Source organism: Plecotus auritus (assembly GCF_963455305.1).
Source record: "Plecotus auritus genome assembly, chromosome: 4".
Classification (NCBI taxonomy): domain Eukaryota; kingdom Metazoa; phylum Chordata; class Mammalia; order Chiroptera; family Vespertilionidae; genus Plecotus; species Plecotus auritus.
This window is the reverse complement of record NC_137775.1, coordinates 12,150,055-12,167,972: the sequence shown is the minus strand read 5'-3', so window position 1 is coordinate 12,167,972 and position 17,918 is coordinate 12,150,055. Positions and strand designations below refer to the sequence as shown.

The window sequence follows — 17,918 nt, the reverse complement described above, 5'->3', positions numbered from 1 at the left end:
TTTCAGTCTCCCTCTCCCATCCATGCAGCACCACCACCTAACTGGTTACCTACCGTTTCAATTTGCATTCATCCAAGATCAGGGAAGGGACGAGATAGAAGAGAACAAGGGGATTACAATGTAACCATATTTAATTTCATATCTTAGCATCACCATCTGAGTTGGAAGTGAACAAGTAAGGTTCTAAGTCCCAGGGCCCCTTTTCTGACCTCAGCAATAAAGAGATTTGTCAGTAAAAGGCATGCATATAGCTTCATATACTTAAAATCTGAGCACAATTTAAAACTTGGTAGAGATGGGAGAATTTCTCTTCTAAAATAATGAAGGTAAATCTACTAACTCCGGTAATCCTACGACTAGACCGTATAACCCTGTTTATTGCTATCAGAATCACTTGTTCTCCATAGATAACTTGTGCTTTCCTACCTTGGGGCCTTCACTTTGCTGAGCTCTCTCTCCATTGGCAATATTCTTCCTTCATGCCTCATTTCTTACCCATGCCTCAAGGCATGGCACTAATGCATGAAGCTTGGCCTGTTCTCTGGTAAAACTAATTTCTCTTTCCTTTGAACTCCTCTTATGGTCATCCCATGTAGCTTCCTACTTCATACCATTGGTATGTGTAAACACACATGGCTTACCTCCCCTACTAAATTATAAGATTTGGAGGAAGAGAATTGTATCTTTTCTTTCACTGTGTTCCCATTAGACATTACTGTAAAGGAAAAAAAATCTCATTTATTGGATGAATCAATGTTCCTTGCTAAAAATTTAGAAACTGATAAAACACAAATTATCTTACAGCCAATGGTTTTCAACAACCTCCTCCTGGTACTGTGTATTTCCAGTTTACCAGTAAAGTCCTGGGGTTGAACAAATGTTGTATACCTAACAATGTGTATGAAGGGCATGGAATCAGTGTATTTAGGTGGTAAGAATGTCATTAGGAATATAAATATCTCTTTTGCAATGACCATTGTAATGCTTTAGCATGTTTCATATCCAGTTTTTTTCTGGAGCTGATAATATAATTTTCCTCCTTTAATCTTCCTTTTAGTCTAACTAGTTACATGTTATGATCCGAGTGACGATTCAGTGTCTTTGAGAACAGAGAAGAGATAACAAATGAGCAGCTCTCTGTCCTCCTAGCAGCTAAAAGCAAACCTCATAAAAGTGGGAAGAGCCATTTCATGCAACATTTACATGGATTTTTCCTCTCACTTGCAACATTTTGTAGCACTATTTTGTTGTTAATACTTTTCCCTAAAATAAACTTACCAGGAAATATTTGCCAGAAATATTCTAGCATAACAAAAACATATGTTATTAAATAAAAAGGTGAAGTTTTTGCTGTTTTAATTTATATACCACTACCTGATGCCTGTTCTTAGGTTACTCTGAATAAAGATTCCCCAACATTCCATAGTTCTTTCTCTAAATGTTTTTAAATCAATTTTTAATAAAGAAGATAAATACTAAATGCTCTAAAATCCTGGGTCTGATTAGCTAATTTCTTTAAGAAAATGTTTTCATAACCCAAGTAGTCTTTGTGAACTAACAAAATTGTACTCATTCATTAGCATCAACTGTCCTTAGCCTTATATTAGAAATAAACAATTATTCGTTAGTTTTTATGTCTACATTTTAAAGTTAATATGTTCTAAGCGATACAATATATTAATAGGACAAATGCAATTATTGCTGCTGCTTTTTTAATACTAAAATATTTACATTGCGTCTAATACTTTTCTTCATTTGCTGATCTATTTATACCTACACCTATATTTCTTCTTTTCCATTTCAGTCATTATACAGAATTCCTGAAACATATGTTCCCACTGAGCAAGTAGCCCTGATGTTCGTTTACACTACACAAATGATAACTGATAAGGAAATGATGGGATTAAGCTGTTCAGGGACTTGCAATAACTTACTATGATAAGAGCAGCTGCCGTATCAGTTTTATTAGCCCACTAAATCACCACTAATAAATAAGATAATAGCTTTTGTCCATCATGTCTGAAAACCAAGATTCAACTGATCAAAGTCTATAAGAAATTAAAATGTAACTTCAAATCAAACAGTCCGCCTTTGCATGAAATCTACTCAACTGTGTTCTCCCTCACTTCTCTCAGTTATTTGGAGCAAGGGTGGGATATGGGCTCTTTTTACTCAGAACTGCATACCTAGGGCCTAGCCAGCTTCAGGACACTCAGTAAAATGCTTATCATATAAATAAATATTAAGAGTGGATGTTTTTTGACACCATGTATTCTATCTTACTATTCTTTGAATCTCAAAAACTCTTGTTTAACACCATGCTTTATACATCAATATAAAAATGAATGATTGCTCGTTCTTGATACAATACACTTATACATAAAATAAGCCATACTTTTCATTACTCTTTTGTACCTATAGAGTGTTGTTTTATTTTTATTTATTCAAAATCTACATTTAAAAAGATTTCAAAGAAAAATAATCAGGTATATATTTTTGGCATCGGTTGCAAATCAAAGAGAAGAAAAAGCGCAAAAGCAAAGTCAGTTTTTATCTTAGTGTTGAGAATGGGAAGAATCTATTGGGGATATTGGTTTTCTTGGCAGGAAGGGTGACGGTAAGAGTGAAGGAAGGGATGGAGGGCTGAGATGCTAATGTGGCCTGCAACTAGACTGGCTTTGTCCTAAAAACACACTTACATTAGATGCCTGAGGCCAGGGTGAGGCTTTCTAACCCCGAGACCCCTTTCCATAACCTTTGGCAGCAATGGCTTCTTATGAGGAACATCCGACTGGTCACTGGAATCAATTTCAATTGTTCCTAATTTTGACAGTGGGCTCTACATCGTGATTCTGTCCATTTGTTTTTGTTGTTGTTTTTAATGCATCTGTTTGTTTTAAATATTTCCTCTCTTTCTTTTGGTTGGATAATTTTTTGACTCATTTTATTTAGTTAAACTGGCCACATCTTTTAACTGTTGATGAGGGAAAGAGTAGCACCTGCATAAAGGTGAGTTGTGAGGACTAATCTTTTTTTTTCTTTTTTTTTTAATCCTCACCCGAGGATATTTTTCCATTGATTTTGTTGTTGTTGTTGTTGTTGTTGTTGTTGTTGTTGTTGTTGTTAGAGTTGAAGAGAGAAGGAGAGACAGACAGAGAGAAATATCGGTGTGAGAGAAACACATCCATTGGTTGCCTGCACGTGCCCTGACCAGGGCAGGGGCAGGGGAGGAGCCTGCAACCAAGGTACCTGCCCTTGACTGGAACTGGACCCTGGACCCTTCAATCCATGGCCATTGCTCTATCCACTGAGCCAAACCGGCTAGGGCAGGATTAACCATTTTATAACACAGTTATGTCAGAACTTAGGGAAACAGAACTTGAAAATAAACAACGAATTCACTCCTATTTTTTAAACTCTATTAACCATCTCTTTGTCACCATATATCAGTGTTTCCCAGACTTTTGGATTTCATACATGGACCAGTAAAATCTGGAAAGTGACATTGTCCCATGGACCTTAAAAGCATGTAAGGACAGTTTTAGAAATGGTTCATCTTGTGCCCACAATACAGAAGAATCTTTTAGGTTAATCATCATCTAAAATAAATTATGTCTGACAGACCCAAATGAAATAATTGGCCATATTATAGCATATTCCATAAGAATTTGTAAAAAATTGAGAACTTATATTTTTAAATGACCATCATTAATATATTCTAATATATAATCTAATATATAATCCACAAAGGTTCAAATAAGTTAATACCCAACTTACTTATATTTTGAAATAATATAAATATTCAGTAATAGTATATTTAGGACAGTATGCTAAATACTACAATAAAATAAATTTTACAAAATTACTAGTAAAATTGGGAGAAATTATAAATTCCTGTTTTTCCAAAATATGTTTACATCTTCATTTATATTTCTGGTTCGTCATTTGTTCATATTTCTAGAGACATAAAAACAACTTTCATAAAATATAAATTTGTAAAATATTAAACAGCCATTAGAAATGATTATTGTAAAAATAATATACCAACATATAGGAATGTTTAGGACAAAATTAAAAGCAGAAAGCAAAATTGTGTTTGTACTACAAATTTGCTTTTACATAAAATATAAATATATTTCAATAAATATAAAATAATTAAAAATGCCTTATGATTGAAGCTTGAGAAAATGTTAGCTCTTTGAGAAAGAATCCAATAACAATAATAAAAGTCCAATAAAAAAGAAAAATTTAAAACTTAGATCAGAAAAAAACTTAAAAATAACAAAAGTTCAATTAAACAATTGTTTTGTTGATATGGCTGATATCAGAAAGAGGTAGGCTTTACTAGTTGACAAAGCTGTAGAGCCAAATAAACCTTGACTTACATGCCAATATTGTTATTTTATAGTATCTGCGTGGGCTTGAGCAAGTCAATAATCTTAACTGCAGTTTCCTGATTTGTAAAACACAGGAATTCCAATCTTGTATTGTCATTGTAAGGATTACAGTGTGTGTGTGTGTGTGTGTGTGTGTGTGTGTGTGTTGCTCAATAAATAATAACTTTAACTGCATTGCTGATATTTTGATACATTGAGTTATTAATTTCATATCATTAAGAATAGAAAGGATGAAAACATTCATTTCTTCATTCCTATACTTTATTTAATTTTCAAAAGAAACCTATGAGATAGATATTTTATACTTACTTTACTGAAGAAAAGCTGAACAATTCATCTAGAGTTATACAGCTTTATATGAAAATATGAAATTAAAACTTAGGTTTGTCCAACTTTAAACCTCATGCTCTTAACCACTAGGAAATGCTGCCTTTTGATATGTACTATCTCCTAAAATTAAAATTGAAGGGTATTCCTTAGAAATATATAAAAACAAGAAAACTACCTGGCTAAGAATAATTACATCGAAACATTACCAATTACAAGATACACAAACTCTACATTTTGCCATATCTTTTAACATCCTTAGTTTACATATGGAAAATTGCATTTTCCCATGATATCAAACATATAATAGCAAGTTATAACAAGCAAATGGTATATCAGGAAGATAGAAGAAAATTCAAATTGCTAATGTTTTGTTCTTGGGCATGTCTGCTCTTAGATATCAAACAAATTGCCTAAAGTCACCATGTATTGTTACATAAACCTAAACACCAGAGTCCCTGTGTGTCACAAAGGACAGGGTTAATGATTCATCCCTAATCCTAAAGGCTCCTTCTAGGATTAATTGACTTTCTCTGCAGCTGCCTGCCTGCCCTCTGTAGGCCCTAGGAAGAGGGTTTCTCAGCATTGCTTTGCCTCTTTTTTATTATCTATCTACTTCAAACACAAACTGATCTTTCCTCCACACACAATTCAGTAGAAATCAAATTCAATAGAAATCGGCCAGATAAATTGTGTCAACTTTGAATAAAAGCTGACTTGGTCAGAAGGAAAAAGCTAATATTATCTTTCAATCCGGCATTTATTTCTTCTTCTCAGGCCACGATATTGTTAACATTAATTGGAATCAATTACATGAATACTAATTGATAATCTATTATGTATTAGACAACAGATAAAATATGAGTATAAATGAGACAAAGTCTCTATCCTCAAAATACTGTCTGTTGAGGGGAAGAAATAAGTTAATTTCACATTAAGATAGGTTCCAATAGATTGCTAAGAGAGTACGAAGAAAGAACGTACAACAAATCAGGAGGCTAAGAAAAGATACTGAAGAAGAGGAAGTTCATGGGACATGCTTTTAAGTGGATAATATTTCAATATGCCCATAAGGAAAAGGTCGTTGCAATGGAGGAAGACAGCCTAAACAAGGAAGAGAGTTGAGGGTGAAGCAATAGATAGTAGGACAATAATTTGGGGAAGCATAGGCTGCATGCTGAGAAATAAGAACTAGATTATAAGATAGGAAAATGGATTGGGACTAATTCATAATGGACCTTTAATGTCAAAGTGAGAAAAATTTGTCTTTCATAGTAGAAATGAGCTGTTGAAAGTTTCTGAGCACGAGAGAGGCATGTTTGAATCTGAATGTTAGAAGGTCAATTTAGAGAAAATTGTATTGAACAGACTGGAAGAACTGAGTCAAGACCAGGTTATTAAAGTGAGAAACAAGACAGATTTAAGAGAAGTCCAAAAATAGGACCACTTTTTTGGCAAGGGACTAAGACTGAGTTAGACAATAGGGTTGCCACTAGTCACATGTGGGTATTGACCACTTGCAATGTGACTAGTCTGAGTTGAGATGTGCTGCAAATGTCAAATACACACTGGATCTCAAAAACTTAATAGGAAAAAAGAACATAAAATATGTCATTAATGATTTTTATTTTGATCACATGGTAATCAAATGTTCTGGATATGTTAGATTAAAACATCAAAATCAATTATACTTGTTTTTTAATGTGGCCACTACAATTTTTTAAAGCTATGCAGCTGCATTATATTTCATTGGACCGTGCTGAATTAGATGTTAGGGCAGAAAGAGATGCCAGTGTGCTAGAAAATGAGGGAGGGGAAGGAAGAGGACCTGGCAGGGCTGTGACAGAAGCCATCGAGCAAGTTTTATGTATGTGTTTATGTATGTATTTCCAGGTGCCAAGGAAAATGAGTAACAGTAAAAAGTAAGCCATTGGGTTTTTGCTCAAATGCTAGTAAAGAAATGGACTGGAACAGAGATGTGATTCACACTAGGGGAAATGAGCAGGCAGCTACCCTTTCAAGAAACAGCAGAGTCCTGGCCAGTGTGGCTCAGTGGGTGTGGCTCAGTTGGTTGGGGTGTAGTCCCATGAACCAAAGTGTCGTAGGTCCTATTCCCCATCCAGACACATACGTAGATTGTGGATCGGATCCATGGGAGCCAACCAATCAGTGTTTCTGTCTCTTTCCCTCTCTCTTCCTCTTTCTAAAAAGTCAATAAGAACATAACCTCAGGTGAGAATTTAAAATTTTTTTTAAAAAGGAACTAGCAAAGATAAAAAGAATAATAGTAATTAGGAAGAGTAGTATAGTAGGTTTGAGATTATTTTATTTTTATCAACATAAAAGAGATCTGGATGTGTTTTTAGGCAGAAGAAAAGGAAAAACTAAAAACTGAAGAGTAAATAACTGATGGACAATAACCTATAACTGTGGGTTCTACAAAAATTGCCAAAAGAGAAAAAAATATAGCTAAAGTTACCAAGAGAGGGACTAGATGACACCTTGTTTTATGTTCCTATTTAGACTAAGCGATGACCAAGGAGGTCATTTGGGCATGCTATTTGTCTTCAAGGGGAAAGAAGGAATCCTAAGAAATTATCTGAAAGAAAACCAGAGAAAGAACTTGAACCATGCTTCAACCCCTGGCTTCGGCTTTGCTCTTTAGAAGCATGAAGTCCATTTGACCACTTATTGAGCTACATACATTTCCCTTCCCTGACACTGGTGCCTTCAGGAGTGGCTTTAAAATTATGAAAATGATTCATTTAAATTTTCCATCAGAAAAAATGATTTCTCTGTGTAAATTTTACTTTTTAAATAAACATCCTAAAACCCATTTATTTTTCTTTTTAGTTCTTACAGTTGTTAAAAGTCTGTCTCATCAAGAAGAAAATGCCTGGTTCTATTAACCAATGAAGACAATACTTATTTTACATTGTGTCAATCATCATGCACAAGGTATCATATGTACAGGTGTGATATGTGTTTATTGATGTGTCTTACTTTGAATGGCCTCTTGTTCCAAGCCGTCTTGTCGTTAAGAGGGGAAATTTCTGGCGAATTGTCTAAAAAGAAAGTCAATTACTTTAGTTTTCAGAAAGTGTGTGGTTCAATTGTAAGTCACCCATGGCTAATTCTAAAAAGTAAACGTTCAACTTCAAGTAAATATTTAGTCTGGAAAAGGAATATCATACACATATTGATAAGCAATAATACATGAGATGAGGCAGGAAGGAACTTTTTTATGAGATTGTCCTATTTGGAAATTATCTCCATTTCCAAGTCAGATCATACCAATATGTGCTTTTACTTGATGTTACTACCAAGGCAATTATTATTTTATCTACTTAGTGGAAAGATTTAGGTTTCTCATCATAATTCTACCCAGAGGTTTACCAATAATTAAATATCCATCTCCAACCCTGAAAAAAAACATGAAACTCTACTTGGCTCGATCTCCACAGCAGTGTTTTAATTTTCCCCCCTGTGTTTCTGTCTCTAAATTCACTTTAAAAATTAGCATCTGATTGAAGAACAAAAATCTCTTCTACATAAAGCAGGAGTTTTAATCTGGATTAGAGGAGATCCATACATGATCTCCTAAGGACTCCTTGGCAAACTTTATGTCTGTGTTAATTTCTTGGGAAATGGTTTTGTAATTTTTAATCATATTCTCAAGGTGTTTCATGACTCCCCAAACTAAGAACTACTGCCAAAAGGTGGACTCAGAAAATAATAATGCTAAAATGGACATTAAAAATTGTCTTATCCATCCTCCTTATGTTATAGAAAGAGGGAACTTTTGAAGAAGTTAATTACTTTTCAGAAGGTCTCACAACAAATTATTCACAGTCTAGGCTAAAACCTAAATCACTGGATCACATGCACCATATCATACTATCCCTCATAAACAGATTTTTAAAATAAGGTAATAAATCATTTTATTTTTTAAAATGGAGAAGCTGGACCAGTATCATTATTTTCTGGACAATGAGTCCCTCTACAGGATAGAATTTGGATTTCAGTTTATATAAGATGCAAGGTTTGCGCCTTAACTAAGCTTCCTACAGTTTTTTTCTGGGATTTCCTAGGTTCTTGGACAATAGAGCATGATAAGAATTTCAAAGAACAAGACTTTCCCAAGATATTGATAGCGTTTCCTTAGTCTCAAAATGTGATCAACATATAGAAATATAGTAATGTCAGTTCTATAGAATCTCATTCTCATTATATAGTTTGGGTCGAAAGAAATGTTTATAAATGAGAGAAATTTAACCAATCCCATCACACCTTGGAGTTTGTGGTGTAAACATACTCAGAGTGAAATGGAGAATTAAGAAAACTATTTATGTAATAGAATAAAAATGTATTAAAAACTCATATACTCAGAATAGCTAAATAATAAACATAATCACCAATTGCATTGACAAGATACTTGTCACTTCTACTTAATTTTGCTTCTCAATACAGGCCAGACCACACTCTTTAATATATCCTTCCTAGAAGGGAAATGTCACTGCTCAACTGGAGTTTCCTTTAAGATCGAATTAAGTCTTCTGATAGCCAGAGGTCTAATACTCAAAATATATAGTAGTGCAAGGTAAAACATATAGTTCAAGATACAACATATAGTATGTAAAGTCAAAGTAAAATATATAGTAGTTCCAGATACAGCTCTTAAGAGACTTTGTTTATGCTTGAGAAACAAATTTCTTAATATTCTGTATGAAAACTTGTTCAGATAAATTTGTTTCCACGCTATCTGCCTGACAAAACTTTAATTGTAAGGTAGTATAGCCAATATGTGTCACTTACCTTTCCAAAGGTGGCTGCACAGGCTGGCTCCAATTTCTCTTTCCTGCAAAAATCTAAATAGTGTGCATAAAGGATGCACCGTGGTAAGCAAACTCCTTCACATACAATGTAATTCTCTTCAAGCCTAAGGAAAAAGGCAAAAAGTAAGATCAAACATTTTGTTTACTGCTCCTTTCCATTCCCCTTTCATATTGATTTGATGCCCATTTTGAATAGATATTTTATGCAAATGAGTTCATGAATAGACATAAGCAGACTTCCTTTATTCAGGATATTATTCAAAATCAGATCACAGCATTAATGTCAGAAGAGCAAAAATCCCAATGCACATCTGCTAGTGCAGTTATAGCGTAAGGGCTAACATAAAACCACTCCTGCACGATCCACACCTCAAAGAATAGGTCTTACTTCTATGTAGATCCTCACTCTTCATCAGGGTTTGCTCTGTGATATACAAATATCAATGATGAAGTTGAAGATGGTTTCTTAAAAGAACATTATCAATGCTAAAGGGCTGCCAGGCTTCAGGATGGCAAATGCCATACTTTCATTCAAAAATTAGTTTTGAACCCCGCATAGTTAGGGAAGCATGGTGATGCATTTATTTGGAAAATACTAAGAATAAACTCATTTCACTCAACTCCGAAATGGTACTGATCTATTTCTATCCCACATCTTTTAGCTGTGAGCAGTACTATAATTACCTAAACCATTCTGCACACTTGAAACATTATGCAATTCCCTGTAGATACCTACAAATATGACAAATGCATCTCTATGTTATAAATATAATGCAAACTTTGAAAATATAGAGATAATTCTATTTAACTTGGACATCTATAATTGCAATTAAATACAATTTACATAAATGTAATGATATATATTTAAGGGTTACAAATATCTGAGCAGCAATCAAGAAATCAGAACTTGTGGATTCTATTTCTAGTTTTTCTAACAATTCAGTAGGTGATTTTGGCTAAAACTGACACATTTTATGTATGTAAAGTCATAATTATTACTATATGGGAACAATGCAATATAGAGCATACATTCAGATTAAAACTGGCTGGAACTTTTTAATATCTCTGATTTACATATTCCCAAGGCACATGAGATAAAAGGTAAAGGATATATTCCTTAAGCACATAAGGCATCAGACATCTACTTTGCTATAAAGAAGAAAAATAAGAACCGAAAACAAAGATTTGCACACATAAAATCAAACACATAGTTGACAATGAAAATCTGAATTACTCAGCCAGATTTTTCACTTTCACTTTCAGTTCTAACTTTTACCATCCCCAATATAATCTATAAACTTAGGGGAAATTTTTCAAAATACAAATAACTCACTTAGTTTTTAAAATATATAGATAACACATGTTTGGCGAAAGGGTGTGGAAAATTTAAATAAAATGACAGGATTTTATAGTTTCAAAAAAATATGAAAATCACTGAGAAACACTCAACTATGTAGAAATTGTATATTAATGACATGCATAGGGTGCCTACTTTCCCCCTGGCTGTTTTGATGTTGTTGTAGGCATTGCTTTTGTCTTCAGGTTACAGAGTACTCTTAGACATGCATACAAGGTTAATTTGGAGTATAACTTTTTAAAAACCATAATGCATTCATATTTATAAAATAAAAACCCAAGTTTGTTTCCAATTCACTCAATTTGAACTGAAAAAAAAAAAAGAGTGGAAGTGATCATTCAAAAGACCTCTACAATATATCTGAAATCAAAACATTTTTGCCCCAATTCTCCTAATGAAAACAGTTATGTCCTAAATATTTCAGATTATCAGCTCAATTATTTACTGCTCTGGTCTTAACCAGTAAGTGTGACATCAGCTTCAATAGTTAAGCCATAACTTTAGAAGATTATTGGTTTATATTTCAAATATTTCAAGGGGTTGAAATATATAATTATAAAAATTTAGTATATAAGACTGTAATTCAGTGTTATAATAAATAAAAATAAAATTGTACTAGTTTTTATATTGGGTTTTTTGTATTTTTCTAAGATTTAGATAATACTTTACATATAAACAGAATATGTAACTAATCAGTGAATAGACTTTTTTACTTACTTGCTTATTACTTGGAATTTGGGAGAAAATTTATACTCCTATTTCTTCACACTATGAGAGGAAGTTTAATATTATATTTTACTTTAAATCCCTCTTTTCTTTTAGATCAATATTACAAAATGTTCTTTATAGAGAAAGCCTACTGATAAATTGTTGGTTTTAAAAGATTTTCCACAAAATCCAATTTGTGATATTGCACTATAATAAATCATATATGACAAGTGCTATAAAAATAGTTGAACATTTATTTAAGTTATAGCACAATGTCTTAACTGATTTTTCTATGTGTTCTAGTTCAAATGCATCTCCTCTTATGGCCAATCGATAGTTTTTAATTTGCCTTCTTTTTTTAATTTGCCCTATTACGGATAAAGGCAATGCTAAGATCCTTCATCCTTTCAAATTGTTTTTAAGAGTCGTGTTTTATAAACACAAAGCTACCAAATAGCAAACATATAAGGAGCAAACTGATTCCATGTTAAGCAAATAAGTCATGAAAGCATTCATTACTGCTCACATTTGAATAAATTCTAGTTTTAGTCAATAATGAGCAAAGTGACAGCGGTTTTTATTTGTATTGCAGATCATTTTTCATGGGTACCAGACTATGTCTCTATGCCAAATATTCAGTGGGGGGAAAAAAATTGGGTACGTTTCGAATTTGTCTTTTAAACTTTCCACAAAAAAAAGGTTTGAGGGAGAGGCAGAATGAGAAAAGCAAAGGTTCTGAATATGCTGACTTTGAAAAGGCAACAGGTGCTGAAGGACCCCTGTGGGCGAGTCTTACCACTGCAGGGTGAGCTGCGTCTGCTTCTTTTTATCCTTCATAATCTGCGTGACGGTTTTCTTCTGAGACAGGTGTGGGTCCGCTGCTTTGGTTTTGCTTTCGTGACTGTCCGAATCCTCTTCTTCGGAGGAGAAGTTACCATTGCTTAAATGCATTTCTGATTGCCAATTGAAAAGGCGATAAAGAAAATCAGAATATAAGATTAGTAAGTCTCTTAATGTGCCTTTGCGTCAAACGGGGTGGCTTTGGGGGGGCCCGGGAGAAGACCTACGGAAAGTCCCTTCATTTCAAGTGAACAAAGATTTTCCTGGAGGGAAATACAAAGATCCGAACAGAACTTCCTACGTGTCTGTGTGTTTGCGGTGTGTGTGTTTCTGTTACTGGATGCCTTTTATAGACGGCATCATCCCGGTCCCGGTTGCATCCCCGGAGGGAGCGGGGCACGCACCTGATTTAACTCCGGTCCGCAGCTCCGAGTCCCCTTCCTTCTCCCCGCCGCCCAGCGCGCCGCCCGGCTGCGCCTCGGCCGCCAGGTACGCCCTCTCCTCGGGGTAACCGAGCAAGCGCTTGCTCAGGAGCTGCACACAGCACTCGTCCCGGACCTCAGCGGGACCGGGGGGCGAAGGCTGTGCCCGCGGGAAGGCGTCTTCCAGCTCCGGGATCTTGGCCATCCTCCTGGCCGCGGGAGTCCTGGGCACCGCCACTCGGCCGGCTCCCCCGGAACCTCCCGCCGGGGGCGGGGCGGGGCGGGGCTGGGAACCGGGCTGCGGGGGCGGGGGGCGCAGGCTCGGGATCCCCCCGGCGTCGTGGAGGAGGAAGGCTTTGCCCAGGTACAGCTCAGATCGCCCTGGGAACCGGGGCCGAGGGGACCGCCTTTCCCCACCAGGTTGCGGTCCAGACGGATGCTCACCTCCGAGCTCGCTTCCTCACCTGCGCCCGCTCGCCGGAGCAATGGAGTCCCATTCCCTACATCGCCTCCCCCTCTTCCCCCCCTTTCTCTCAGCGGGCACTGGACCCCGAGGGCACTCTTCACAACCAACCCAGAAAGGCCGGAGAACGCCCCACCGTCTTCTCTGGGGAAAGAGCCGCCGTCCCCATCCCTACTCTCGGGCGACATAAACGATGCACCTGCCGGGCCGCCTTGACTCTGAGCCCAGGCCTGGGAGAGGGGACCCCAGAGCGCGTTCGGTGATGCGCAGCCTGGGCCGGGGCTTACTCACTCCGGGCCAATCCGCGGGGTTGGTGCGGGCTCTTCTCCGTGGCTCGGGGACAGACTCCATGGCATCACAGGAGTCCAGACCGACCTGCTCGGTGCTCAAGGGCTCAGAATCCCAGGCCTCGCTTTCCTGGAGGCTCATTCGCTCCCATTTACAGTATTTTGTTATTTAACCGGGTCCCTGCGGATTCCTCATATCTTATGCCTCTGAGGAGTACAATGGACATTGGCTAAAGTGAAAATGAAATGGCAATACGTATTTCATGTCCAATCCAAAGTGGCAAGCGAGTCCCGTGTGTTGAAAATGATGACGTGTGCTCTCTTTAAGATGGAGAAATCAGTAGAGATTTGGGGTGGGTGCTGCCTGATTGGCACTGAAGAGCATTATCTTGCCTAAAGAGCCACTTTTTAGCACCACTTGTTGACGACCAGACGGGATGTGTTCAGGGAGGTAAGGCCTGAACCATACTACTTGTTGAGAAAGGCCTGACCTCTCAGTCACAGGCTCTCTCCTTGCCTGGGACTTCCAGCAGCTGGGTTCAGTGAATGGCAAGTGCTGATGTTGCTTAAAGGAAGAATCAGCGTCACCTGTGACAAATGAGCAAGTCTTGCATGGAATGGAGAAGTGATTTCCCAGACTGCAGCCTTTAGGGACTATCCAGGAACAGAAGACGCACTTTCTGTCTAAAATAACTGCTCAAGCCGGACGAGCATGACTCAGTGGTGGAGCATCCACCTATGAACCTGGAGTTCATGGTTCCATTCCCGGTCAGGGCACCAGCGAGGGTTGCAGGCTCGATCCCCAGTGTGGAGGGTGCAGGAGGCAGCCAATCAATGATTCTCTCTCATCATTGACGTTTCTCTCTCTCTCTCCCTCTCCCTTCCTCTCTGAAATCAATAAAAATATAATAAAAAAATAAAATAAAATAACTGCTCAACTAAATAGCTCTGACTGGGCCAGAACTCACTATAGTTGTTGCCAAATAGTTACCAGTTTCATGAATAACATTTTTTTATCACAATCATTACAAAGATAGGCGTGTGTCTCAAGCTTAGAAAAAGGGACTTCAGCTTGAATTGGGGTCCAGAGCTAATAACTCAGCCCCAGACCAGTAGTGTCTCTGTTGAGAAAGTGCTGTTAAACCCATTCAAGCGTCTACATACCACTGGATTTTTTAGGGCTGTGATGAGATATCATCTTGCCTTGTAACTTTCCATACTATAAACCCCAGTGAGTGACTGATGCTAATAATATGTTTATTTGTTGTTCAGTAGCACATAGGTGCTTGTTATATTACTCTCTTTTCTCTAGACTAAAATTGCTTCAAAATAAAATTTGAAAGCAGAATAGGTTTTTTTATCTTTAATAAAATTTGCCATATAGTTGCTTGTAAATACAAAATATTTACATAATTCTAGGGATACAAATGTACACATAAGATATCTTAAAGCTAGGGAAATATATGTGTTTCTTAACTACAATGTTATTACTGTTAAAAATGGAGAGAGTACATTTAAATATTTTAATATTCACTTCTCTAGTTATTCACTCTACTTTTTATTGAAAGTTATTTTATTCAACCTTGACATTCACTGTCTCCAGTAACCTTTGTCCTTCACAGGTAAATAACTACTGACCTCTCTCTCCATTTCCAATAAAAGATGTTTTAATGGTCTTTTTTAAAATTTTTATTGATTTCAGAGAGGAAGGGAGAGGGTGAGAGAAATAGAAACATCAATGATGAGAGAGAATCATTGATAAGCTGCCTCCTGCATACCCCCTACTGGGGATTGAGCCCACAACTCAGGCATGTTCCCTTGACCGGAATAGAACCTGGGGCCCTTCAGTCTGCAGGCCAATGCTCTACCCACTGAGCCAAACCAGCCAGGGCTAAGGATCTTTTTTAGATTAATATAAAACTACTTATATGATTGCAATAGTGAAGAAAGAAAATAGATTAGGTTAGTCCATGTACAAAAGCAAATAATGTATTGTTTTATGTGTATTTGAGAACTGCTTCTTATATAAAGTTATAATAAATACATGTAATAAGTAGCAAAACTATAACTTGCAAATCAAATTAAATCCTATGTAATAAAAGCCTAATATGCTAAGTGTCCAGTCATCCGGTCAACCAATCAAAGCATAATATGCTAATGATATGCTAAGGCTGCTCAACTACTTGCTATGATGTGCACTGACCACCAGGGGTAGATGCTCCGACCAGTATGTGAGCTTGCTGCTGGGGTCTGGCTGATCAGGACTGAGCGAGATGGGCCGGACACACCCTGGAGCCCTCCCACGGTCCCTCCCTGGCTGGGCAACCTCTCGTGTCCCTCCCCAGCCCCGGTTGTGCACCAGTGGGATCCCTCTGCCTGGCCTATACCCTCTCGCAGTCCGAGACCACTCGGGGGATGTTGGAGAGCCGGTTTCAGCCTGATCCAGCAGCCCAGGTCGAGGGACCCCACTGGTGCATGAATTCATGCACCAAGCCTCTAGTATTAAATATTTATGTTAAACAGCAGCTAGTATATAGAAAATACCTAGTAAATATTTGTTATAAAAGTGAATGGAAAGTAGTGACAGCACTCCATCCTCTCCTCCATGTAACCAAAAGTAAATTATCATGACCTGGGGATTCAAGGGCAGTCTGGATCCAAGGAGGGCAGGCAGAAGGCTTCACAGGGAATGCAACATTTGAACTAGACTTAAAGGACTGGTATGCATTCAACGGGTGGAAGACAAAAGGAACAGAATGTACAGAACAAAGGCAAGAAAGAACATGGCCGGTTGGAAAAGTCAGCAGTTGGGTGAGACTGAATGATAAGAACCATCATGGGACATGTTGGAACATGAATTAAGGTCAGATCTTGAGGGGCTTGTTCAAGCTAACAAATGTATACTTTATCATAACTAACAACCACAAATCATTGAGGGGTTTTAGGAAGAAAAACATCATAAAGAATGAGAGGATTGTGGATTGATAAAACGAAGGCTTGAACTAGGGCAACTGCAATGAAGGCAAAACGAAAGCAGTGATTCCAGACATACTGAGGATGCATACATAGAGATTGTGATAGATCTGTTGCAGTATTGGTCCCCAATGATTCAGGCACCCTACACCCATGCCTTTGGGTAATCCCCTCCTATGTTGCCTCTGAATTTAGTTATTAGCTAACATGCAAGCAGAGGCTTGAAAAGTACTTATACACTGGGGCTTCACTTCTCTTGCCGATGCTGGAAACCCTGAGACCGCCACCATGTGGCCAAGCCTGGGTTAATTTGCTAGAGTCATTAAAACCATCACTCCAACTGACAGCCAGAATTAATCAAAAGCTAGAACCAACTGCCAGATGGGTGAGTGATGTACATGAAGTCACTTTAAAATAACCAGACTCAGCCGAAGCCGGTTTGGCTCAGTGGATAGAGCGTCGGCCTGCGGACTGAAGGGTCCCGGGTTCGATTCCGGTCAAGGGCATGTACCTTGGTTGCGGGCACATCCTCAGTGGGGGGTGTGCAGGAGGCAGCTGATCGATGTTTCTCTCTCATCGATGTTTCTGGCTCTCTATCCCTCTTCCTTCCTCTCTCTGAAATATCAATAAAATATATTTAAAAAAAAATAAAAATAAAAATAAAAAAATAATAAAATAAAATAAAATAAAATAACCAGACTCAAGCTGACTTGCTAGCTGAGTGCAGCTTCCTGGGGAGTCCTGGTGAAACCCAGCCCAGCTGAGCTCAACCCAAATTGCTGACCCCCCAGAACCGTGTACTAATAAATAATGGTTGTTTGAAGCTATTTTAATCCTGGGTGGCTTGTTACACAGCAAAAACTAACTGATGCAGTAATGGATTGGTGACAGCCTTACATATCAAAAAAAGTTGGTTGAACTTTTAGAGACATCGTAGTAGCAGTAGCAAGTGAGAAAAGCAGTTTTTTGGAGAGTGAGTGTGGAGCAATTTTTAATTTTTTAAAATACATTTTTATTCATTTCAGAGAGGAGTGCAGAGGGAGAGATAGAAACATCAATGATGAGAGAGAATCATGGATTGGCTGCTTCCTGCGTGCCCCCTACGGGGATGGAGCCCCAAACTCAGGCATGTGCCGTTGACCAGAATCGAATGCGGTACCCTTCATTCTGCAGGCCAAAGCTCTACCCGTTGAGCCAAACCGGCTAAGGCGATTTTTAGTTTTTGATGGGATTTTTTGTTTGTGTGTTTTTAGATGAAGAAGACTAGAATTCAAAGGTGATTTTGAATAATATAACTTGCTTTAAAGGG

At 37.6% G+C, this 17,918-nt stretch overlaps 1 protein-coding gene across 1 annotated transcript in view; it reads right to left on the bottom strand.

Moving 5' to 3' along the window:
• Positions 1–13,091, bottom strand: part of RFX6 (regulatory factor X6) — a gene marked incomplete at both ends in the record, with an annotated part of 44,220 nt that extends 31,129 nt beyond the window's left edge. Inside the window, 4 exons of the mRNA XM_080664174.1 lie at positions 7,728–7,789; positions 9,540–9,663; positions 12,421–12,577; positions 12,869–13,091. Of these exons, the coding sequence (XP_080520300.1) occupies positions 7,728–7,789; positions 9,540–9,663; positions 12,421–12,577; positions 12,869–13,091 (566 nt within the window). The remainder of the gene's footprint in view (positions 1–7,727; positions 7,790–9,539; positions 9,664–12,420; positions 12,578–12,868) is intronic.
• Positions 13,092–17,918: the final 4,827 nt, after the last annotated feature.